This window comes from Amia ocellicauda, chromosome 15 (assembly GCF_036373705.1).
Source record: "Amia ocellicauda isolate fAmiCal2 chromosome 15, fAmiCal2.hap1, whole genome shotgun sequence".
NCBI lineage: Eukaryota > Metazoa > Chordata > Actinopteri > Amiiformes > Amiidae > Amia > Amia ocellicauda.
Genome location: NC_089864.1, coordinates 26,429,132 through 26,456,193, shown reverse-complemented (window position 1 = coordinate 26,456,193; position 27,062 = coordinate 26,429,132). Strand labels below are relative to the sequence as shown.

Sequence of the window (27,062 nt, the reverse complement as noted above, 5' to 3'; positions counted from 1 at the left end):
AACTATTTCCCAGTTCACTTGGGCGCTGATCAACCCCAGGTGATGATTTCTCAGAAGGACTCGTATTTACCACCAGATCATGTAGGAGACTCATGGTCCACTTTGAAGGATTGCGTCAACGCCTCGGACAGCCTTTGCAGTTAACGACCAAAAACAAAGAAGAGAGGAGAACTGACCGATTTGCATGTGTTTTTGTACTGTGGCTGTTGGATGCTAACCTGAACGCAAAGGAGACTTCTTACTTTTGTAGTATTTATTTTATTGTGTGTGTGAAATCTTTTTGTTGTTAGAAGAATCCGTTCAAGTGCCGGACATTGGTTCAAGGGGACATGGAAATCAGGATGATTCAGGGACAGTGTGCCCGGGCTGGGATACATTTGCTGCTGGCAGTGGCCCTGCTCACCTTCAGCTCGCCCTTCCTGGTGGATGCAAACTCGTGGTGGTAAGTCAGTATATTGTGTCGGTGACAGAGCAGACTATTAAAAAACAACAACCATGCAGCTATTTTACACCTGGTGCACAATCATTGTTGTTAGGGTTAGACTTTATCCTATGTATTTGTCCATTTATTCATTCATTTACTTTGTGTGTTTATGTGTTTTGCCATGAATGAAAAATTGTTAATTGTATAAGCCACGAAGTATATACTTTATAACTCATGTTTATATATGAACGTAATTGAGTTCCAAATACACATTTTTTAATGTGGTTAAATTGATTTTAAGATTTCCCTCTCTTATTTATTTGAATATGCTTTATAACTCCAAGACATGTAGCCTATACAGCTATAATGCTGATGCATAACATTTGATAAACACATGATACAATGTAAATGAAAGTTGCCTTTTGCGCATGTGATAGCTCAACAAGTTGTCAAGAAAGCGCCCCTGTCCCACCTCCTTTGGACAGCAGCTGTATGTCCAGTGTACCTGACCTGTAACCCTTTGTGAAACTCGTTGTCTTCGAGCTCAGCAGTGGGACAGATTTTGACCTTGGCTGACAATTCACATTGCTTTTTTTTTTCTTTCTTCTTCTCCTTGGTTGTAGGTCTTTAGCAATGAACCCTATTCAGAGACCGGAGATGTACATCATAGGAGCTCAGCCTCTGTGCAGTCAATTGACTGGGCTTTCTCAGGGACAAAGGAAGTTGTGTCAACTTTACAAGGACCATATGGTTTACATAGGCGACGGAGCGAAGACGGGCATCAAGGAATGCCAGTACCAGTTCCGACAGCGGAGGTGGAACTGCAGCACCGTGGACAACACGTCCGTCTTTGGCCCGGTAATACAGATAGGTAGGACACCTGCAGTTTGTTTGTTTCGTCTCTTTTTGGTGCTTTGGCTAAGGTATGCATCTAGGTAAATATATCTTCCAGTTGTATTTTTGTCTAGTGCAAATACACGTCGATGCAAAAGCACTACTGATGGATATTATCAATCATGCATATTTCATGTGCAGCTGTGTGGAACAATGAAAGTGATTGCTATGGTATTGCCCAGAACTGTTATTTTGTATGTGAGAGTGTTTTGTTTGTGTTAACATGCGCTTATCTATCTATCTATCTATCTATCTATCTATCTATCTATCTATCTATCTATCTATCTATCTCTTTCTGTCTATGTGAAAACAAATGATGACAACATTTGCACGTCAGACAAGTGACAAACAGGAGCACGGCCGATCTCTAACAGAATTGCTGATTTAACATATCCTATGCCAGTACGCTTTATGGCACCCCTCGCTGGCAGCACGCCGTTGTGCCCGCGGTCTTGCTGGGCAGCGCTGGCTCACTGTGCTCAGATGAGCTCTGGCCGAAACTGGAGGCCACGTCTCTTTGCAACAATTGGGTGCGAGATCCGTTTAGCAGGACAAGGTGTAAGCCCTGTCTCCTCTCTGTGCAGGGAAACGCGCCCCCCGACCCCTCCTCCCCGGGCCACGAATAGCAGAGCCGTTATTTGCAGTCAATCGCAAGGTTTATGTCGAGGTGTTACCTCAGCCATTGTCCACGGGCTCTTTTGAAATGCAATTATCCGATGACAAGAAGTCGGGAAATCCGGGCCACTATTTGATATCCTCCTACTAAAGGACAATAAAATAGATGCTTCTATAGGATGCTTTTCTTACTGTCACGACTGAAAGCCCAGCCTGCATTTTTTTTTAAACCAGTTTCTCTCATAAATCCCAGATGCTAGATAACGTACAGTACACGCTTTAGCACGAAAGCAATATTCACCACTTCACCGGGTTCAGTAGATAGGACACTGCAGAGTATTGATAAGAAAAGGCGATCAGTGGAAAGAAATAAACTCGCGTTTTGGTCTTCAACATACAATGTAATTCAGACAGCAGAATTCAGATCATGATTGCAATAATACACTTTTGTCACTTTACCTCTACCGTCTGTATGATAAAACGGAAAATGCATGTCTCCCTCTCCACATAATAACATCCAAGGCATCTGCAATGCTGTTCTTGAAACTTGAATGTAGATGATTTGGAGTTAATGAACTGCCCGACATTTAGGCTAAACTCTAGATACAAAATCGATAATCCTGTTAAAATAATTAGAATATTTAGGGAAACTGAAGTCTGCTTTCCAGATAACTTAGATGACAATGGGAAAGCAGTTTACCACTCTTCCTTTATTGTGCGTTTTCACACCTTTCTTTGGGATTTGTAGGGTTGTGGGGTCATCCAAAGTCCTGTGTATAGTTTTTTTTTTTTTTTTTTACTTGAAGTAATTCAAAGGCTATGCTTCAGAGGTGATAGGAAATCATGAAGGACAAACTTCCATTTGTTAAGTTTTGTTTGAGTGTTTGCTGATGCTAGGAGAACAATATTATGCTCATCTTTATACAATAACACAGATAAACAAATATAAGATACTATTAATAAAATATAATCCAATCATATCAAATCAAATCTGCGTGTATCTTAAATACGTTTGTTAACACAAGATGCAGCACAGCAGGAATCATGTTTTGATTAACAATCCACTAATGAACAAAAATATTTTTTAAAATCGTATTTATTATACTCAGGTACTCACACATACTTCCTGTGACTAAACAGACTTGTGCTGGGGGACTGGGATAGGGTTAGGATTATGTTTGTGGTTTATTTGATGAGCTGTCTATTATAAAAACTGAAGTAAATCTACACACACACACACACACACACACACACAGGTCTTGTTTTTCAGTACAGTTCCCTTGAGGTTAATGTGTTTTCTGCAGTTTGTTTAATTAAAGTCACTAATGGTTTTTGTGTTCCTCATATTAATTGTTTTATGATGTAAAAGATTAATTTGAAAAAGGGGGTGGTACGCTTGAAAGATTGTGAAGTCTGTAGATGAGTGTTTAATTTGTCAAATTAATAACATAATTTGACTAATGCAGATGCTAAAAACACAATCAAAACATTAACAATTACAAACAAAGAAAATACACCGAAAATGTAATGCAAATGCATGATGGTGAAGTTTGTACTACTCTCCCATAATCAGTTGGTAAAAGACAATATTAAATCCTTGGCAGCAGACAAGTCCTCATGAAGAAAAGGTCTATTTTTACTTACAAGTAATACAAATACAAAAATAATGTTTTCTCATAAAATTTTGTGGAGAACTCCTCTGAGGACAAGGAATAGGATTCAAAGGTAATAGCCCAAATTGTGGGTGACGTCTAGAGAGGGCAGCAATACTGAGAAACATTTTTCCCTTTGGGGAGCAGAGTAATGTTTACACAGGGTGGCCATCTTAGAGCGTGTGTGAGCTGAGCTGTCCTGTCTGTGTCCATCTCTGCGCAGGGAGCAGGGAGACGGCGTTCACCTATGCCATCAGCGCGGCGGGGGTGGTGAACGCCATCAGCCGGGCCTGCCGCGAAGGGGAGCTCTCCACCTGCGGGTGCAGCCGGGCCGGGCGGCCCAAGGACCTGCCCCGCGACTGGCTGTGGGGGGGCTGCGGAGACAACGCTGAGTACGGCTACCGCTTCGCCAAAGAGTTCGTCGATGCCCGGGAGCGAGAGAAAAACTACCCCAAGGGCTCTGAGGAGCACGCCCGCACCCTCATGAACCTGCAGAACAATGAGGCAGGGAGGCAGGTGAGCTACCGAGTTCTGTACCCACACCTGGACACTACCAGCACTCACACATTTACAGATACTTACAATTGTTACAATCACATTATTTTAACATACAATTGCTCAAGAGTACTACAGCAGCGTCCCCCACCTGGGATTGAACCTATGACCTCCACTCCAGAGTCCTAACCTCTCCTCCATACTGCTGCCCGGTGATGTATTGGATGTGCTTTTTGTCACCTCTACCTGTTGATTTTTTCCGCTTAGTTCATTTGTCGTAGTTATTATTGTCGCAACTGTTGACTTCAGATAAACACAAGCCTACTGAAAGCCTATTTTGGACTTCGCTCTGAAGCCTAATGCTGCTTAAACGTTGGCAGCTTGTTTGGATACACTTCTCCAACCAGTTTTTGTTTTGTTTTACTACACTGTTTTGAAGGTTTTTAAATCACAAAAGAGTTTTACAGCGTTTCTTGGAGGTTATTTTACCAGAATTTGCAGTGAAATCGTTGCAGGCGTTTGTCTGTTTAGATCTGTGTGGCCTGTGACATTTACTTGGTCTGATCTATGAAAGGGAGAACTGGGGGGTTAGTGGGGTATGAACGCCCAGTATTTCTCTGTCGGCCTCATATGAAGCAGAAAGTATTCAGTGTTAAAGCAGCTGTTGAGGCCATCTGGACAGAACGGAGGTGAAAGAGGGGAAAACTGAGAGAGTGCAGAGTTATTCTAGCCATTAACAGATCCATGAAAAATGTGTGAAGGATAACACTTTTCGGGTGAACAGGCCTGACAGCAGGAAAGTTCCTACATAAGAATGAGCAAACAGGCCCCCGGCTTCATATTGAGTGGGATGGATACTACCATTCATAACTGTGAAGAAGAAGAATCTATTCTTTAAATTAATAGGTCGATAGATAGATAAATAGATAGATAGATAATAAAACGATGGCCTAAATGTTTAAATAGGTTGCTTACCAATCTTGCAGAGCAATATAAAAAGCAAACAGATAGGCAAAAATCTTTATTATAACACCAATCACATTATTATACAGTGTTCAAGTGTCAGTAATTGGTCATCTACAACACAAAAAAGTGCATTCCTTATTGTTGACTAGTGTCTAAATTGTCAATTAATGTCTTTGATGGCATTAGATGGCACATATTAATGAAGTGCATTAATAACTGACAACTGGTTACACATTCAGAAAAAATGGTTACTGTGCAATTAAGGCAGAAGTTGACTCATTCTCTCAATTTACTTTATTAGCACTGTTTTCACCATTTAAATTAGTTTTTTTTCCCCATAATAGACAGTGTATATGGCCTGGTCACTACTGTAAACTTTAAAAAAAGTTAGTTAATCTTGTTCTTGTGTTAAGATAACACTGTTCTGAAAGTTTTATTTGTGCTTTCCTATGCAGAGAAATCAGTTTGTTATTTTATTCACTTATTTATTATTATTTGTTTAGGAAATGTGTCCATGGTATTCTGAACATGCATATAGATGTTGTTATAAATTCATCAGACATTTCATTTTTGAATTAAAAAAATAAGATAAAATCGTAAAACTTTTACAGCCACTCATCACACAAAGTCTCTGTTCTTTTCAAAGTAGAAAATAACAGCACGTGGGAATGTTTGTATGTACACTTTAATTGGCGGGGTAGGGTTTGATAATTTATTGGAAGCAACCAAATGGCTCAACAGAGAGACAAACGCCCTTGGAGTCTGAAGGGTCAGGGGGTCAAAACGCATTCCTCTCTAGAAGGCTGGAGCCCCTCTCTGCAGGCCAGTATTCAGGGAGATCTTGCTATAAAGGCACAAGGTAGATTCGTACATATTGGAATGAAATGTGTCCTCACTGGAGCACATAACTCAGTCTAGAAGGAATGTTGACAGGGCTACACGCTTTTTATTTCCTGGAAGAAATCCATTTATTAATGGCTTTTGACATTTAAACCGGTCTGTTTTCATTTTCTTCATTTTTTAGCCCAGAGTATTTGAGTTTTCTCCATTCTTATATCGTCTTCTAATTCCAGTCAAGCTCTACGTTCATTAACCAAACAAATTGACTTCATATGTCAAGATTAATGTGATCTTGAGGAATTGGAGCTCTCCAGGACCAGAAATTGGAGAGCAGCTCGCTAATTCTGCTAACCATCCCAGAGAGGACATTGATTCGATTGTCTTCTATCCTCTCACTGGTCATCCAGGTCTTTTCCCCAACATTATGGGCATTGTCGATGCAGTCTGGAGTGTTAACACATCCTAGTGCACTTAGGACACCAGGAAACCATAGTAATGCATAGAGAGATATGGAACATCAGACTTTGAGAAAGCAAAGTAAATACACAGTATGAGAATGGGAGGGACAAAACATTTTAAACTGCAAGAAATGATAATAAGAAGGTGTAAGATTGTAAAGTAACAGTTCTGAATCTGTTCTCCCCCTACTGGGATTCTCTGTTGCCTCTTGACTGACCTCACAATGGGGAGCTTGTAGGAAAGGGCTGGAGAAAGTCCCTGCTAGCAAGGAGAAGATGATTCAAATGTCCTTCTTAGCAGAATAGGAGAAAATCTGAGCAAAATATTGCATTTCAATCCTACTTGAAGCATTACTTTGAATTTGTTATTTCATTTAAGGTATTTACCTGCGCACATCTCCACTTTTATGGATATTTTGGTTGTTGTGTTGTGTTCATTCTGCAAGAAGTTTGAACTACATCTTCGTTCCTTCCTTTTCTTCAAAATCACCCATCAACTTTTTTTTTTATTAGATTTGTTTTTGTTTTTACTCGAGTTGAGATTTCTCTTTGTGGATGGGTGTGTTCCAGTCGCGACTTCTTCCCAGCTCCTTTTGATGTGTTTGTTTGCTTTTGTCTCCTCTGATCTCCGCCAGGCTCAGGCTTTCTGCTTGGCTTGTTTGTCAGGGATTTGTGCTGGTCGAAGGCCTAGGGCTTTGTGGAGGTGTCAGCAGCATCTCAGAGACTGATTCTGACTCCCTGAAGCATTGAGCTCAGAGGCATGAGCCAGGGCAACAGGAGACATGTTACAAGTTCCAGTTCTGTGGGTCACAATAGCCACCCTCGTTGTCACAAAGCTCAACTTAGAGGAGCCTGGGGAGATTCCTGTAGCTGAAACTCCTCAATGGCACAGAACAAACTAGCCGTCTGACAAACAAAGAAATGACCCCCATGAAAGGGAACCAAATCATCAACTCTGGCAGGAATGTTGGGAGTGGAAAGTGGAAAAAAAAAACACAAAAAAAACTTAAATTATCCCCCACACTTTCAGGGTTTTCACGTCACTGTTGTTAGTTTTACCCCATTGCAGCAGACAGCTCAGAAAACACAATAAATACCATTTGGGGGTAAAAACTAATTTGATTTGAGGAACTGCACCTGTAAGGAATCTGTTCTCACCTAGGCGTTCCATATTCTGTCAAAAGATCTGTATCATATTGGAGCATCAAGTATCAATCTTTTTCACACAGGGATATACAAGGATCACAAAAGCACCTGATCCGTAATAAATCGGACAAATGCACCTGCCTTCAAAAGAATAGCATCTACTGTTGCTGGAGTGAAAAATACATAGACACGCGTAGGAGTATAAGTGATGTATATGAATGATTTATGGCTTTGCTTGTGAGTTTTCTGTAAGCAAGCAGAAGAGGCACAAGTTGAACAAGGCAGTAGGAGCCATCAAAATATATATTTTCACTGCTTGGAAACTCCAATTACATTGAGTCCTGGTCCGCGGTTCTGAAACCTGCCCAGTTAATTGAATGTCCTGATAAATACATTTTTTCATAATATGTGGAAGCCACCAATCCTTTTTTTTCACATGGGATTGGAGCCCACGCCTCGCTAAAGAAAAGTGATTTAATTAGTCTGTTTGCAGCACCAGGCCCCTCCGCTTGTGTTGTTTTTTAGGGCCTCCACAAAGCCCTTTCAAACTCTAAATACATTCCCTTCTTCCCCTGCCTGCCCTCCCGGCACTCCCACCCCCTTCACCCCGCAACACTTATCTCCTCACCTCACAGGCCTGTGTGCTCGTGTTTTGTTTACCTAGCCTGCTCTTCGCTATCTGTCAGAGACACCACATTGTCCACCGGGAGTTTGTCATCAACTGGGATGGGTGGGCCTCCCTGTCCTTGTGTGTCTATCTGTCATCTTCAGTGTCATTTGCTCAGCAGGTAGACTAAACAGCTGTGCTCTAAAGCCATTCCCAAACCCCCCCAACCCCAGAGCCCTTCAAATGAAATAACCTTTTCCGTCGACTCACTATCAACTTTAATACCCCTGGGAATCGCCTGGTCCGAAAGGAACTTGGTGTTGGTGCTTTGAAATTGCCAAGTGACTCGATTTCCTTGTGAAGGGGTGAACGGGGTGAGGTGTCCCTGCAGTTTGGAATGGAACTTTATTGTTGTAATCTTGGTTTTAAAAGAGGAAAAAGGCACTTTCGTGTTTGATCATGGATCAAAACATTTGAAGTTTGAGTGGAGACAATGCGCAACACTCTAAATCCCTGTTTACACCATCAGTGGCTTTATCAGTGTTTACCATTTCGGAAATATGATCATTGATAATCAGATAATTCATTTAAAGTCAGACACAAAGGATTGTAGAGCATCTAAAATGACTTCCATCATAGAAATTCTCCTTGGGTGTGAGATAACCTCAGTATTTGAAGTTTACAATAAATCTAGGGAAAACAATCACTAGGTACAATGTAATTGTCATGTTTTCTGTGTGGTTTTTCATACATATGTCATGAAACCCATTTCTGGTGTTTTTGCAATGATCAAATATTCAATAGTCCAACCATTATTAATATTGTTGTTATTATTATTGTAATTTTGTTATCATTTGCAATGCTATTGAAACCAGTATCTGGGACTTAAGCCAGTGGTGTATCTCAAGATCAGTATCAGCGGCCAGCCTGTCCTCACCCAACATTAAGAGGCTCCCTGTGTTTGAGTGGAGGCAACAGGGCTTTGGCAGGAGTTCTCAGGGGTCGGGGGGTCAAGGCCTGGTGTAGGTGCTCTGTTGATACTCCCAGTGGGGTCCCACTGTGAGCTGAGAAAGGATTAGTGCTGAGTGTCAGGGTTACAGCTCAGGGGAGTGAATAAAACTGCAGGCAAATAGGATATGGGAGGTATTGTTTTGGAGTGGTTAGAGCTCAGCGTGAAGCAGGCATAGGGGTTTATTATGTGCTTTCAAGTGAGACTCAGTGGTCATAGCTGAGAGACCAGCCAGCAGTCTGTACCCTGTCCTTGTTCATTACTTTGGAGCTGAGAGACAGCAAGGTGGTGGACCTTGTAGTTTGATCTAAATGGCATCAAACCAGCATTTCTAACTACCATTAAAACTGAGAAACTGTGAGGTAGTCTGGCTTATTATTATTGCTGCTGTGATTTTTGAGGAATGCTCCAATTGAGATTGGGATTTAAGTTGCTGTGGTGAAGCTCCTCCCTAACTCTCCTGGCTTCATTGGCTGCGAAGGCACAGCAGGATGTTGTTCTTTCATTAGACATGGCTCCCTGTCCAAGCCTTTGTGTTGAATTGAGAATCAGGCTTGAGAGAGGGCATTGCAAACCATCTAATGTGATACGCAACATTGGCAACAGAGATAGTAATCATGACGGGCACATGGTGGCACATCAGTGGAAATGGTAACCTCTTGTCCATTATCATCATCGGACTGCCCTTGTATCCTTTAAAAAAAAGAAAAGAAATGGAAGTTGTTCGCCATCTTGTTTGTTTGTTTTCCATTTGCTCATTTTACCCAGAATTCCATCCAACTACTATGTTTCAGAGCCCCATTTATATCCGTAATCTGTCTCACTTTCATCTCCTATATGACTAATGTTAATATTCTAGTTGTAAGTAATTAACAGATAAATAATCAACAAAAATGGTAACCAAAAATGTAATTACTAGCTCAGGTATCTAGTTGCCAGACTCCCATTTCATTTGTATTGTGGAAGTTGCAGTGCCTTCAGTGGAAAGATTGGGGGACTTCAGTAGGTGCACTCCTTGCAAGTGGAAAGAAAAGTTTACGTTGAAGGAGTTTTACCTGTTTTGCGTGCTTACAGCAAACCTGCAACTTGACATAGGCAATTTCTGTAATCTCACTCAGTGATTCAAATGTCAGCATTCTCTAGCAGTTTGCAAAACACGCATTCTTGACACCTAGAGCACACAAAACCCTGTTACGAACGTGACACTGAAATTGGATAGTGCCACAGCAACCTGAATAGTACTAGCCAATCAGACTCAGTGCTGAAACATAGTACCACAATCACATACTTAATAATGTGTCTATTTCTTAATTTCATCAAATCTAGAGATTAGCAAAAACTGGCATGGAAATATTGAAACATAACCCCAGAAGATTTATTCAGTTCTGTGTCCGGAGTGGTCTTTTTATTGAGTGTGGCTGGTTTCTGTTATCAGAAGTACTGGTTGATTAGCAAAACTACTACATGTGTGTAGTAATGCACGGAATACAAAAAAGGCTCTTCAGTTTTTAGTTGTACTATATTTAATAATAATAATGGTGATGATGAGTTTCAAAGATTGAACATAAGTTTCTGCACTATAAATAATTATTAAAATAAAATGCATTAACATTTTGGATGATGTTTTTCATGAATCTTTATGAATTTCACAATCATATAGAGAAAATATTTCTTAAACTATTGGTTGGTTTCCCAGACTCAGGATTCTGTTACCTGAAATAACATAAGGCTAGTGAAAGATTAATGCTAATTATGGTATTTGAAATCAGCTGTGTAACTACTGATGAATTGTTTAATGCTTAAAATTCACTCTAACCCCACCCCGGCCACACACACACACACACACACACATACATCAATTAATGAACATGACACAGTTTCAGTTGATATCAGCATAGTGAGGTGACTATTTTAAATGCCCACTTTTAAAGGCATAGACAATGTACATGTCAGTTATGATTGCAGCACACGAGGTGAGATTTGAAGCTATCCACAGCACTCCAGCTTAAGTTGTGTAGAGGATACTTGTCCACTCCAAGGTGCGACTGGCCTCTTCAGTCGATTGCCCTTTGAAAAAGAGGCCTTTGATGTGGTTTTCCTTGTGTTCGGCCCACCAATGCCCCCAGGACACTTACACCGACTCCTCAAAGAAACAAAGGCTCCTCCGAGGCAGAGATGGGTTTTCATAGGGAGCAGGGAGAAGATAATGTCTGTCTGTCTGCAGTAGGGGATCCAATCAACAAAAAACAGCCCTTGTTTACATTGCATTGGGGTGGGGGCATTCAAGCAGATTTGCCAGAAACATAGCTTTTGTTAAGCTTCAACAATAAAGAAAGTGATAAGATACTTGAAGGAACCCAGATGACCACTTTGGTTTTGTTGTTTTTCAAATATTTGAACATGACAGTGCTGTAGCATCAGATTATTATTATTATTATTATTATTATTATTATTATTATTATTATTATTATTATTATGTATGTATGTATGTATGTATGTGTGTATTTATTAATGTATTTAATAGCAGACGCCCTTGTCCAGGGAGACTTACAAAATATAAGAGCAATACAAAGTGCAATAATACAGTGCAATTCAAGGCATAATACATTGAGATTCCCTCCAGCCTACATTTGGTTAATTTTCGATGGTTCCTGTATGGCTTTTGGTGCAAAGCTTTTGTAGGATTTGGGCCTCCGTATTTTTACGACACAGCCTGGTGGGCGAATTCTGATGAGCTGTCATCGAAATGCCAGTCACTCCCATATGGAAAAGCAATCTAAAGCAACATATGTTATATGCCAAAAGTATGTTATAGAGATATATTTCCACAGAAAAAAAATGGCAGCAAAATAAATATTGACATTTGTTCTGAAAATGTAAAGACATAGGTTTTAAAATATAGAAATTAATATGATGTGATTTTGGAGGAGGCTGGACAAGTGATTGTACTTGTACTTGTCCCATTAGTGTCTAAATCTGTGATGTGAGTATTAGCATCTGTCTCCTCTATCGGCTGTGCGAGGCATGTGATTCATGCTCATATTTGTTGTTTTACCTCATGATGGATTTCTTCCTGAAACCCAGAGGCCAGCGCTGTTTGTTTTAGAAGCCCCTTGGATGGTGGCTACATTCATTCACTGATAGCAGATCTTGTTTGTTTAAAGTGTTTAATAAATACTTTCAATTAATCGATCTGAATAAGTAACGAAAAAGGAAATAAAGAAAAAAGAAATTCAAAGAATGCCCCTAAAATGCCCCATGATTCATAGCAGCACTTGACCTTGCATGGAGTAAAATAATAACTTATAATAACTTATCATTTATATTTTGACATAATGGCTCTTTCAGACCCAGAAGCGGTTTTGTTGTTCAAAAACACATTCAAAGTGTATTTTTGTTTCTGTACTGAATCAAGGAGTTTGTTTTTTGTGTGTAATGAAACTGATGATTTCAATATAAAAGTGTTTTGTGCCAATCAAAATGACACTTGTCTTGTGGATAGATTAATTGAAGGTTTGTCCTGTGCAATGTTTTATGTATTAACCCTGGTAATGGCCTAACTAAAATAGTAGATATCACCAAACCACACACCACTGATGAATAAACTGTAACCATGGCATTAAAACAGGTATACAATTGTGAGGCAAAAGTGTATTAACTGTTGATGTGTGAAATTTAGTTTTGAGTATTGAGTATTTGAGTATCTCTTCCAGTCAAATTTCACTTTTGACAAATCTTCACTTTCCCAGCATGTCCTGAAGGTTGTAACAGAATGATTTTAGTTTTGTTTTTGAAACTTTCTTTCAGTGCTTTTTTCCCAGTCTGTTTTCTAACGGAATATGATGTCTCAAGTGTCTCCAGAGTTGCAATGTTTGAGCTGGTGAATTAGCAGGACATAAGCTGGAGACTTTCTGGGGGAAAGCTGTGGTACTGGTTTCACCATTTGTATTGTGACAATTTGTTCCCTTGGCTTTCTTTATATTCTATTTAAAAAAGCAGCCTCCTGAGGGACAGTACAAAGAGAGGCATGAAGCCAGACCCACAGGCTGCATTTCACCCTATCAGACAGAAGGTGGCAGCTTTGCGTCACTAAGAAATTGCTCTGGTTTGGATATCACTTAAATCATGGTTCTCAGCTCCAATTCCTGCAGTGTCCACACAGTTAAGGTTTCCTTTTTTGCAGGATTTCAGTTCTACTCTGTAGTTGTTTATGTAAAACCACATAAATTATGATATTCACACATTTTGGCTTTTCTCTGTGTAAGTTGTCCTAAATCAGGTTTGAGCAGGCTTTGAGTATTTGCTTTACATGCTTTAGATCTCTTAGTTAAATCAAACAAATGGGAGCTGATTTATCACAAAAAACTCCAACCAGATGGAGGCACTGAAATAAATTCTGATTTGTTTGTTGTATTCCCTTAACAAAAACATATAGCATAGTTTTCACAAGGGGCAAAATAACAGCTGGTTGTAAAGTGATTTTTAAATATTTACATATATTACAACTTTTTTGAAGGTTAACATTATTTGTTATATAAACCCTTAAGTTTATTAAGTGACTTCAATACATCTTTTGAAAATGTATTTCAGCCATTTTGCTTCTAGTTCCAGACATATACTTACTTTCAAATCTTTACTCCAGTGCCCAATTCTCCAGCTATGATTAATGTAGTAGTGATATGTATATTTATATATATATATTATTATTTTCAATACTTGTTTTATCCATCACTAGGACTTTAAAAGAGCACCTCCCACATTTAACCCCATGAAGTTTGTTTCTAATTTAAAGTATGCTTAATTAAAACCCAGTCAATACAAAACAATAGTGACAGTAAATAGTGCTTCATCCGCAAAGGAAAAGATTTATGTAACTAGTAAGTGTTTTCCTGGTGGACATCAGGAATTAGTGATTTTCCCGAGTTCATGTGTTCCCAGTTTTTAGTGATTGGTACTTTAGGGTGACATATAAAATTAACTGGATTGGTGCTCTCCAGACCAGGTTTACAGCCTGAACGGTTGACTAGACTGTGGATCAATAGGACCAGGCTTGGCCATCCCTGAATGACTAAGCAGAAATAAAGCTATGCAAAAATGTAATTCCACCACCCTGGAATAGCTTCAGTTATCATAAGAGATCCCATTCATCCCCACCAGCTTCATAAGAAATGTGCTTAATGCTCTCTCCCTCTCTCTGTATTCCCCAGGCGGTGTACAATCTAGCCAATGTAGCATGTAAGTGCCATGGCGTGTCCGGCTCCTGCAGCTTGAAGACTTGCTGGCTACAGTTGGCTGACTTTCGGAGGGTGGGTGAATTCTTGAAGGAGAAGTACGACAGTGCTGCCGCCATGAAGATCAGCCGTAAAGGCAAGCTGGAGCTGGTCAACAACCGCTTCAACCAGCCCACCTCTGAGGATCTGGTGTACATTGACCAGAGCCCAGATTACTGCCTGCGCAACGAGACCACAGGCTCTCTGGGGACCCAGGGCCGCCTCTGCAACAAGACCTCGGAGGGCATGGACGGCTGTGAGCTGATGTGCTGCGGCCGCGGCTACGACCAGTTCAAGACTTACCAGTACGAGCGCTGCCACTGCAAGTTCCACTGGTGCTGCTACGTCAAGTGCAAGAGATGCACAGAGATCGTGGACCAGTTTGTGTGCAAATAGGAACTAGCCGACACAAGAACTTCAAAAATGAAAATGAAAAAAGCAAGAGAACCATGACGGTTGATGACAACAAGAGATTTAAGTAAATAAGAAGTAAATAAATAACTAAATAATTAAATAGATAGAAGATAATTTAATAAGACTTTATTGTCAAAAAGAACATTCTAACGGGAAATAAAAGGCACAAGGAACAATTTGTTCGTTTTATTTTTTTGTATTTTGGTTTGGCACCTGCTGCTCAGGCTACCGCACGAACAGATTCTCGGAGCCGAAACACATTTCCCCCCTCCTGCTGGAATAAGCAGACACCACCTCTGCTGGATTCTTGAGTCTGATTGTGCTCAACGAAGAGGTCATTTTCTGCTAGGGACTTCTGGAGTCATCTTACAGGAAAAAGAAAAAAGATACTCATCTGCCTAGGTGAAATCTTTTGAAAATCCAAAATCCTTCAAAAAAAAAAAAGACAACAGTAATTGAAGCTTGAGTGGAAATCCAACACTTGTTTCGAGAACAATTGCCAACAGCCTGGAAGCAAGTCAGAGGGCTTTGACTGACAAGGATGATATCTCACCCATTTTGTTAGCAGTTATCTTCAGGTATCTTCTATTTTGTCCTTACTGTCTTGATCTTTGCTTCTGCTCAACAGTGAATTTGGATTAAAAAAACAAAACCTTTTAACGTGCAGTGCATATCTCACCAGCGTGTTGTTTTTACCACCTTTCCCCACTTGTATTATCCAAACAGTTGTAAATTCCAGTGACATGCCAAAGCAGGACACCTCCAATGGGCTGGGTGTACACTCCCCTGTTTCCATAATAAAAAGGGTAGAGATTCAGAGAGTGAGATGGGTCATGTTCTTGCAGAAGCACTTTTGTGCCCCTCTACAGGACCACACAGATTTGTGTGATGCACCACAAGCCAGAAGAGGAATGAGTAATAATAAAAAACAATATCTATTGGAGTGAAATCCCTGGATCCCTTAGAGAACTGGAAATGTTGAAAAGAGGGGAAAACGGACTATAAAATTGAACCAAACCAAATGTTCCCCTACATATCTAGGCCCCATATGTAGGTGCTATGTGAGGGAGCTGCAAACTGAACACCTTGAGTTTGTTTGACTTTGTTTCAATGAGGATGATGCACCTCAATATGTTATGTCTTCAGATGGAATGCAAATGCCAGCTTTCTTTTGGTATTTTATCACCATAATGACCCAAAATCACGTGGGTTACTTATAGTTTCACAGCTCTGTCCCATCTTTACACATCTTAAAAACTCAGGTTACCTTTAGTAGATTAATATCAATTTGGCACCAGAGTAGACAAAGCCCAATGCAAGCCTGTAATTGTCTACAGACCAGTTCATTGCTCTTCAGTGGGTGCGAGCTGGTCAATTTAACCGCCAGGTATGAACTCTGTATGGTCAAGAAGTGAAATAGTCAGGTACGCCAATGTGCCTAATCCCAACGGCAGCCTCCCAAAGGCTCAACTAAAGGACAACAGCCATTGTGTATTTGCTATTGTATTGTACATGTTCTGCAGACAATGTGAAAAGAAGCACAAAGTGTGAAGGAAGAGAGCGAATTCAACAGGGGAAGAATTATCACCTATCGGGGAAGATGCGGACTGTTATCAATAGCTTTTTTGAATATTATACATTTTATATGTATAAAAATATACATTGCATTTGTATTTGTTAAAGGAGAGCCTTTGACAGCTCTAGCCAGCTCTCCCCAGCCCTTCTGTGTGAGTGTCATTTTGTGGCGTTTCTCTCTTGGAGGTGGACACTTTGAAGAATAGGTGGCAGCATTTTGGTGCTCTGGACTGAGCATTTGATGGATCTATTTATTTACAGACAAATCTCGAATGTTCTTGTTCTTGAGATTCCTTGTCCCCCTCTATCACTTCCCACTTTGACAGGCCAGAGTTAAAATTCAGTCCTTTTCTCTTTTCTTATTTGCTCACTGTTGTTTGAAATCTGTAAATATCCCCCTTATAACCAAATGCATTTATTGCGGACTATAGGCTGTCTATGACATTTGTTTTTTTGTATCTCAACAACTGCTGTCTCATGATTATATGCTTATCATGTACTTCTTTTTTTCCTAAAACCCTTAACATTAAAATATGAATTATTATTATTAAAAATATATCTTTATTTTGATTTATTTTAACACTCTCTTGTTTTATTATGAGGTAATATATGTATTTATTTTTCTATACAAATTGCATTTAAGGGGGTAGGCCCTTGGCACACAAGAATAGCTTTCCCTTGGTTTAAAGTAACAATAATCAATATTTATATATCACCTATAAATAATAGGAAGGAGATTTACAAAGAGATTGCTTTGGTCAAGGTTTCCGTCCAATTTAGTTACATTCGAAATACATATGTCTAACAAGAATGAGAATTAAGGTGCTTACATTAAAAAGTTTGTCCCTCTGTCTTTCAAAATGTATTTTTGACATTGGATCGTGCCACCATTATAGTATATACACATATACAGAACAAAAGATAGGTATTGTAATCTAAATTACTTAATTTTCTCTAGTGGAAACAAACACGTTTTACATCTTAGTATTACCTTTTACGGATTGTGTTCATGCTAATGAGGATTACTGTATATTGTGAAAATGTTGCACTAGTATTTGCTAGCAGTGATGCCTTGTCTTACCATCAGATCTGGATCTTTCAATGAAGAGAGTTCAATTTCTGGCTCCATTTGTCTCCCCCTCAATTGTTAAAATAGTAATTAAATGTGGATAATAAGAAAGTTCAAGATTGGCAGCTGGTTTCACAAACCCTGGTTACCACTAGTCTTGGACTACCCTACAGATAACACTGTGCAGTCTAAGAGTAAAGCTATCCGATTCTTTAATACCAGCCCTGAGTGAAACGACATCAAACATGGCACCTTATAAACAGTCTGATTAGACTATCTCTCACATATTTTCCCTCACGCAGTGTTCTCACGCATTGTCACACAAACAAGACAAAAGTGCAGCAAAGGTACAGGAGATCACATTCTTAGTTATAAAGATAACAATGATCGGATTCAGCTTTAAGTGCTGATGGCCATTTTATGTTTTTTTTGCAAATCTGAAACAGCATATATTGCAATAAGGACACAACAAAAGCAATACAAGAGTTATATAGAAAGTAAAATCCTGTGATTACCTTTTTAAGAAACATAATCCCAGGACTCATTTTCATTCAAATCCCTAATCATTCCTTTTTTCTCTCTAACTATTGAAGAAATCACTGACAGAGAAAAAGAATACCTCTAGAAATCAATGGTATATATGGCATTCAGTATATACTGCTTTATAGCAGTAAGTCCTGTTCCCAGGAAAACAGTTTCTCCTGGCTTTTGTTCCAAATAAATAACGAATTACATCATTGAAGTCCTTTATTGTCTTTAATTGTTTTCAGCTCTTGAAAATGTGGAGATGTAAAGCCATCTATAGCTAATTAGAAATGTACCATGATTTGAAAGATTTATAAATAGAAATTTAGGCAGGGGTGTTAGTTGCGTTTCAGAATTGGGGTGTACAATGTTTTACGCTGTAAGAAATCTGATGTGTAAGGAATGCACAGGACCATGGGGAACCAATGAGATGTTTATTGTATAATGTAAAGGTGCAGTTATTTACAGTGCCTTGCGAAAGTATTCACCCCCCTTGGCATTTTTCCTATTTTGTTGCATTACAACCTGTAATTGAAATGTATTTTTATTTGGATTTCATGTAATGGACATAAACAAAATAGTCCAAATTGCTGAAGTGAAATGAAAAAATAACTTGTTTTAAAAAATTCTAAAAAATAGAAAACTGAAAATGTATATGTATATGTATTTACCCCCTTTGCTATGAAGCCCCTAAATAAGATCTGGTGCAACCAATTACCTTCAGAAGTCACATAATTAGTTAATTAAAGTCCACCTGTGTGCAATCTAAGTGTCACATGATCTGTAAGATGATCTCAGTATATATACACCTGTTCTGAAAGCCCCAGAGTCTGCAGCACCACCAAGCAGCATCATGCTGTGGGGATGTTTTTCATCGGCAGGGACTGGGAAACTGGTCAGAATTGAAGGAATGATGGATGGCGCTAAATACAAGGAGATTCTTGAGGGGAACCTATTTCAGATTTGAGTCTGGGACGGAGGTTCACCTTCCAGCAGGACAATGACCCTAAACATACTGCTAAAGCAACACTTGAGTGGTTTAAGGGGAAACATTTAAATGTCTTGGAATGGCCTAGTCAAAGCCCAGACCTCAATCCAATTGAGAATCTGTGGTATGACTTAAAGATTCTGTACACCAGCAGAACCCATCCAACTTGAAGGAGTTGGAGCAGTTTGCCTTGAAGAATGGGCAAAAATGTACCAAGCTTATAAAGACGTACTCCAACAGACTTGCAGCTGTAATTTCTGCAAAAGATGGCTCTACAAGGACTTTGGGGGGGGTCAAAAGTTATGCACGCTCAAGTTTTTTTTGTGTGTCTTATTTCTTGTTTGTTTCACAATAAATATTTTGCATCTTCAAAGTGGTAGGCATGTTGTGTAAATCAAATGATACAAACCCCCAAAAAATCCATTTTAATTCCAGGTTGTAAGGCAACAAAATAGGAAAAATGCCAAGGGGGGTGAATACTTTCGCAAGGCACTGTATATGTTGAGCCTTTGAAAGTGAACAAAGAAAAGTCTATATATGGGAATAATTAGGAAGAATCAATGAATATGCATTAAATTCTGATTAATATGCAAAGCTAACAGATTATATTTGCTACTGAATAATCAATAATATAGCTAATGAGTAGATACTGTATGTCAGACATCTCCACCGCACTACTTCTGTAACCTTGTGGACAACTCTCAGAAACAACAGGAATGTTCGTTATCAATATTGCCATGTTTTTCTCATCCGCTGAAAGTGTCATGCAAGAGAAATCAGATGTTATGAGAAGGGAGTGTCTCTGTCTGCTATAGACTGCTCAAGTCTATAGCAAGAAAGGCTATATATGCTCAAGAAAGGCAGCCAGGCAAAAGGATAAGGATTGCAGTTCAGCATTTTCCCAAGAAAGCTTGGACACAGCAGTCTGCACTCACTGAATCTTTACTGAGCTGTTCTGATAGACACATTGATACATAAATAGATAGAAAGATATTACAGATTACCAACTCAAATTCAACACTGAGGACTACATATTGTTTACTGCTGAAGTACAGGAGATGAACACTGTTTACAGGTGTTGACCTGTAGTCCAGCTGTTCTGATTTATTTTCCGTTAAGCCTGTCAATGTAGTTCTATTGTGTGTATACTTTCCTAATTGCTTTGCAGATATGTTACATTATAAAACCTAGGCAAAATCACAGTGTTCACTTAAAATAAATACATAAACATTTACATTTAGAATACATTTACATTTGTAGTTACAACAACTTATCTACACATGCAGGCACAGACATTTATGTAATCTGAATATGGATGATTTTATTTGTTTTAAATCTAAACATGTATTGCAATGTGGTTATTAGGCTACAGGTCTTAGGTTCACTATACTATCCAAAAGCTCTTCTGGGTTGATGTCCTTTTTATCTGATCTGCTGTTTTGCTCAATGACATTCAGTCTTGAAACTTGTGTGGCTTGAAGATAATGTTTTTATAATTGTTATTTGTAACTGCTGTTCAATTTCTTTACAGATGGCAGCAACAGATTGTGTTCTTTATATTTCATTGTCAGATGTGAACACATCCAGACATTTGCACACAGACTTGGTAAATATGGGGAACATTTTACTGAATAGCAAGCACTGTAATAGGAAATAATGTCTGCGGAAGATGGCTTGGTGCTTCAAATTAATTAAAAAGGCAGGCAACAATCGAAAAAATAAATCCTACTAACCGTCTTGTCGTCCAGCTCTATAATAATAATGATTAAGTACTGATCCACAGGGCACAGTTAATCCAACTAATCACTGTCCTTGCCCAGCTGCTGAAATTAGACTGGATTATTGGACAAGGGTGAACAGATACAGACAGTTCAATTCATTAAGGTACAATAAAAGGCCTAGCATAAACACTGAAATATTTCCTAGATTAACAATGAGAAAAAACCTCTTATAATCAATTATACAATAAGTCAAATAGTCAACTGCAGAAATAAATATATTACACTTTCTAATATATCTGTGTTATGTTTGTTAAATATAATTGCTACGGGGATAATTAAAGATAATTATGGCAAACCTGGTTATCCGAAAGAGAAAATAGTTCCCAAAGGGTGTATGGGACTTTTCACACATTAGAAACAATTTTCTGTAAAGTAGAGATGCACACGCCCTCACTCCCAGGCTGTTTCCTGCAGTGAGGTACATTGATTGAGAGACAGAGAAACAGAGCCTCTATGCACCTTATGTCCTGTTCTGGGGCACCTGTATAGGACCACACTGATAAAACATTAGTCACTATGCTAAGTGTGCACCTGGTTTTATCCCCAAACAATACCAGCACAATGAAACAGTCACATAAACCTTTCAGGACGCCCATCTGAGAGAGGAAAGTCAAAAGGTTTCTTTTGAATTTTGTAATATGAGAAGACTTCACATGATGCTGTATGAAAATGTTCCATATATACACCATCAAAACCAGGCACGTTTGAAGAAAGTAGTTCACATATACCCACATAAGACCAGCAATTTGTTGTTGCTCTTGTTTCTGTATGTGTGCTTTGAGAAGCAGTAGATCAGCAGAACGATACTCAGACATCTCCGTCGGGAGATAAGCATCAGAAATATGAAATAGAGTCCTTACAAATGACTCTGCTTTTTCACTCTGATGTCTAAGGAGGGATGATAAATTAATGTTCCTGGCTGAGAGTAATCAAATACTGGACCCTGTGACAATGAAGTCACATAAAGGCAGGGGATAAGAAATAGCTAATTTAAAGCAAGTGACATAGAATACAAATAGTGGGGAACTGGCTTTTACACAGCTTTATAGCACAGCTGCCACTATAGAGGCACATATTACAACCTTTAATTGCATGTTTGTAAGTTACATTCTGTAAACTAGGACTTTATAACATTTTAAGAAAAATATCAGGACACTGACCTACACAAAATGCTTAATTGTCCCAACTAAACTGGGATCTTAGAACTCCCTCAACCTATTCCATTGTTACCTGGTTATCATGTTTAAATGGCAGGAACAAAAGATCAACATTTGAAATCCACCTGCCAATCAGAAAAGAAAGCCCCCATTCTTCTATTGACGGAAATACTTTCTGTTTAATTTGCACAATTGTCAGGTTTGTTTTGACTGAATGGGAATTTATACAGTTTTATCTTTCATTTTACATTTTTTATTGTAGCAAGCTTTAAAAAAGCTAAGACTAACAACAACAGTGGTATTTATACTGGCTAACTGGCTAACTGATTCAGTCTTTCAGCTTTCACAGATACCTGCACCTTGCCAGCAAAAGGAAAAAAAGCAACCAGCATCTCAATTAATTTCAGGTTTTATTCTTTCTTGTAATAAACATCGACTGAAACATGTTGAATAATTTAAGAAGCAGGCACATTTGTATGATGATGATATAGTGCGTTTAACTGAGTGCAGGGAGCTGCAAAAGAACTGGTAACTGAAGTTTTATTGCATCAGAAAGAAAACCCCAGGAACAAAAACAAGCCTACATTCACACCAACATAGAATAACACTGTATTTACTTTAATCCTTTCAGAACCTGTTTTGGGCTTTTCAGTCTCATACAGTAGCCCAAATAAAGTTCACTGTTAATCTCTGTGGGACAGGTTGATTGCTTGGTCATGTCCAGATCATGATTTAACTGATTTCCAGCTAACTGCTTTCTTATCTAGAAAAAAGACAGATATACTTCTTCTGAATTCAAGATCAAGCCATCTAAACTGTTGTTGCATTACAGAGTAAGTAACATGACTGGTGAAAACTGGTTCTTATCAGACTGTTCTTGTGGGTATCATGGTTGAACTATAGCACAGTACCATAGCACAGTAAGACAGTGACCTTGTTTACACAGACACACGGGGAAACACATGCAGTTCTAATGAAGTATTTATGAACCATTGCACAGTATATATAGAAAAGGGTTACAAAGAATATAAAAACCTGGGTAAAAAGAGATCATAAATCAAAAGGACCTTCCGAACTTCTGTTCAAAACCGGACATTACCACAATGCTTTCACAAGCTTTACTTTACTATCAGTGATAGTAGGCCACAGTGCAAGTCTGGTCTCAAAGAAATGAGCTCAGTGTGCCCTAACTTTCACACAGTTAAACCTACGGAACGCTTTGATTAAATATGATCAGAATAATACATTTTTTCCATATTACAAAATTTCCAAATCAGCAATAATAACAAAAACTGGGAGCCAATAGCGAGTTGCTTAAAAGAACTACCCCTATTTTCTCTATTTAGGGATCAGGTTTCCAAGTCGGCAAAGAAATATGCCAAGTTAAGGAAGAATCAGCTTAATTTAGTACTTATGTTGTTCAATTTTTAAAGGCTTAAATGCCACTGACTACTGGTGCATAAGTTCTTGTAGTGTTTTGTTTTTCAGGGACAGTGGGACCTGTAAAGATGAATTTAAGGAAGCCTGGACTTGTACAGTGTTGAAATTAACACCTTTACATAAAAGGGCGTGACACATTTCAAAATAGTCAAACCACTGTATTTGTTTAGATGCCAAGGTGAGATCGGCTGTTATTTTTGGTGTGACTTGTGGCACAGTTCCCAACAACAGGGCTATCCCTCCCTCATAATGCAGTTACTGGTTCTCATACCGGTTTACTCAAACCTGTTGCCTCTTTAGTCTCTTCGCTCACTGACTTAGAAATTGATATTGGAGTTGTTGTTTTTTTTCCCTTTGCTCTTTAACTCCCACTTCTCTGTCTGCTCTGAGGAGTTTTTTTAACTAGATGCTGAGAACCTGATCATCAACTGGTGTGAATATACAATTCTGGGTTAATATCCTCTGAATATGCATTAATTCACTGCCTATCTCCTCTGCTGAAGGTAAGAAAAACAGGAGAGCTCTACCCAGTCATACAAGGACCACAGCAACTTCCGGATTTCATTACAGCCCAACTTTAAATGACTTCACTATTCACTTAATTCACTATTCTCTAACATAATGTTAGGTTTATGTTATGTTAAAATTTATTCAGTATTTAGCAAACAAGACTACATACACATGAATTAACATATATATGTAGCATACATACAGACATATACATTTATAGTTGAAGGTAATGACACCTTTAATTTTAGACAATACTATTCAGTGGTTCATTAAACTTAAAATCTTTCTGGCCTGTTGCCCTACTTTAAACTATAGATTGGCTGCATATTACTGCTATATTCAAGACTCTTTTGGAGAATTGTAAATTAGATCAATACTTCAGAGTATCTGATCCTCATGGGAGAGATAGAAACTCCTCCTGAATAAAATTGTTCATTGGAAGTTGTGAGAAAGGTCACATCCACCTTATTTTTCTAAAGAGAGAGATGTTCACAGTCTGGCAATCTGTGTATCTGTGTCAACAAGTCTAAGGGAGGAGAATACTTCAATTTCTAAATAAACAAGCTCTAATTAGTTCATTAACTTTCCGTGAAGTAAGATGGTGTCCTGGATGTGGTAATGTGTCTGCTTGGTTATAATCATGGCAATCAAGCAAAGGTCAAAGGATTTTTTTGAGCTGATGATTTTTTACAGAACTTTGTTCTGCCTGATAATATGAATTAATAAAAATGCCTGAAGAACGGGCACAGTGAATGTCTTACAGATTGTGATATCTTACACTTTTGTCCATACCCCTTACTGTCTTTGCCAAGTTCCTCCTTCCTACCTCAAATCTGTTGTCTTTTACTCCATGTTTACATTACATTACACCTGTAGAGCACTGTAATCTGCTATTATACCTCCATTTTATTGACTGTAAAGTTAGTGTTTGTAAGTCACGTTGGATAAAGGCATTGGCTTAATAACTTAATAACAATTAAAATGATTTATTACACTATATTACCATATATATTGAGATCCCCCCCAGAATATTTGCCCAGTGCAGTGGGGTGTTTGCCATTCTCTCCACAGTGTATTTAATCTCCTCCTTTGTCCTTTGTTGCTGTTCAGTTTATTGTCAGAACTGTGCTGTGGCATTGACATATCATGAAAACACTTCCTGGAATCTAGAAAAACAACCACTAACCACTACAGCACTTATCTGAATAATATAGCATGCTATGTTCAAAATAAACACATTTTGAACTTCAAATTTACAATGTATGTGTATCCCTCTAAGGCCACTGCATCTGGTGCAATTTATTCCATTATAGTTTTAACCACTGACAGTACCTTTTTAATCAGCTACAAGTAGTGAACACCACTATAAGATGGAAACACCAAAGTAAAGTCACTTAATAGGGCATTGGGCCACCATGTGAATAAACCTTCAATGTTGGAACCAAGCATCCAGGGCTGTAGAGTTCTTTAGGTTGGTGTCTCACGTGCACTTGCTCGTATGTCAAGAACATGGTGAAGGATGATTCATCTGAACATATCACATTCCTGAACTGCTCGGTAGTTCATTGCCTGTGCTCTTAAGAACATAAGAACATAAGAAAGTGTACAAACGAGAGGAGGTAATTCGCCCCATCGTGCTCGTTTGGTGTCCATTAATAACTAAGTGATCCAAGGATACTATCCAGACTATTTTTGAATGTTCCAAAATTGTCTCTTCAGCCACATCGCTGGGGAGTTTGTGCCAAATTGTGATGCCTCTCTGTGAGATCACTGGACTCACAACCGTGCAGTGACAGGTGTGATAAGTGCTTTGTGCACTGCAACCCAACTATGGTCTCTGTAGAGTTCTTGGCTGACCGGTTTTGATTAAACTGGCTGCTGATGCCTTAGATTGACATTTGCAGTCAAATGACCTGCAGTTGCTCACCTGTTTTGCTTTGCACTTCAAATTAAGCACAGATATCACTACCTGTATACCATTATCACACAGAAAATCACCAAGATCAATTTCTCAATGAGATCAGTTGAATCAGACACTACTTATTAGGTAAACATACCATTGCACATTTAATGCATTCATTGTTTCCATCTAAACGCTAAGGTGTCCAAAACATCGATAGAGCGTATAGATTTAAAGGTGAGATGTGGAAATTAAGGGAAAGTTTCCATGATGTCAGTGTTGCACTGAAGGTTCTATAGTTCTATAATTTCACCCAGTTGTCTTGCTTGCTTATAACTGCCATTTATTGAGGATAGAATATCTAGATACTTAGATAGAAACAAAAGTAATCAAGGTCAAAAGCCTTGTTAAACAGATGTTTTCTTGCAGTGTGCCTCAAATACAGATAGTCCATTGATCAATTACAACCAAAAGTGAACCATATTGAAGCTTCTTCATCATGGGTTCACTTGTAAATATCACTGAAATACAACTAAAAAATAGTCAGAATAAACTGCTGTTTTCATTTATAATATTAGCTTTCTCAATAGTGTTGTCCCTGATAATAGATGTAATTCTGGCAACATTGTGTGAGGTTTTCTTCCACTTTACTTTGTATTTTGTTATTTGTGACTTTTTTCACTATGATGTAATTATATGTGATTTTATGTTATTTTATAAAGCTTTGACAAAATTGCTTTTGGCACAATGTCAGAATGTTCCTAGTGCATTGTATTTCAATGCTGTCTCAATTATGTTTTGTTAGTTGCCATGCTGCCATTTTATTGCAAGCTTTCCTTTTCACATATCATACCAACACATTTCAGGTGACTGGGGAGATCAGATATTAATTTTATATCCTGTTGTTCTTTCCTTGTGTTTTGTTCTTTTAATTTAGACTTAGTCTGGCTGTAGGTTTAAGATAATTATAATATGAAAACAAACAAAACGTGACCCACAGGTCACTCTTCTGTCTTAAGGGTGTTGTATGATGTTGACAAATGGAATATTTGTGTGCCTTTATTACACCTCCTCTCTGTACACCAATAAAGGAAACACTTTTCATTTTCATGTGTACCTATACAGCTTGCAACAATGTGCCTGGTTTTCTTCTCAGCTGCTGTTTTCTGCATTCTTTCATGTGTCAATAACCCTTATCCAAATGCTTTTGACCAGTCTTTATGGCTCAGTGCATATTCTATTAATGTTTTATGTTTTTTCATCCTCACAAAGCTTTTTGAGATGCAGCTCTTCCTATCGTGATATCTTCTCATAGACCATCTCTTTA

At 38.6% G+C, this 27,062-nt stretch overlaps 1 protein-coding gene across 2 annotated transcripts in view; it reads left to right on the top strand.

The window, feature by feature from the left end:
* wnt5b (wingless-type MMTV integration site family, member 5b) overlaps window positions 1–16,935 on the top strand; it is an 87,677-nt gene extending 70,742 nt beyond the window's left edge. The window contains exons 2-5 of one of the 2 annotated variants that reach the window (XM_066724527.1): window positions 294–442; window positions 1,048–1,295; window positions 3,809–4,101; window positions 14,314–16,935. In XM_066724527.1, coding sequence (XP_066580624.1) covers window positions 294–442; window positions 1,048–1,295; window positions 3,809–4,101; window positions 14,314–14,772 — 1,149 coding nt within the window. In that variant the 3' untranslated portion in view covers window positions 14,773–16,935. Of the gene's footprint in view, window positions 1–290; window positions 443–1,047; window positions 1,296–3,808; window positions 4,102–14,313 lie in introns of both variants that reach the window. The other variant, XM_066724526.1, reaches the window with a different exon arrangement.
* Window positions 16,936–27,062: the final 10,127 nt, after the last annotated feature.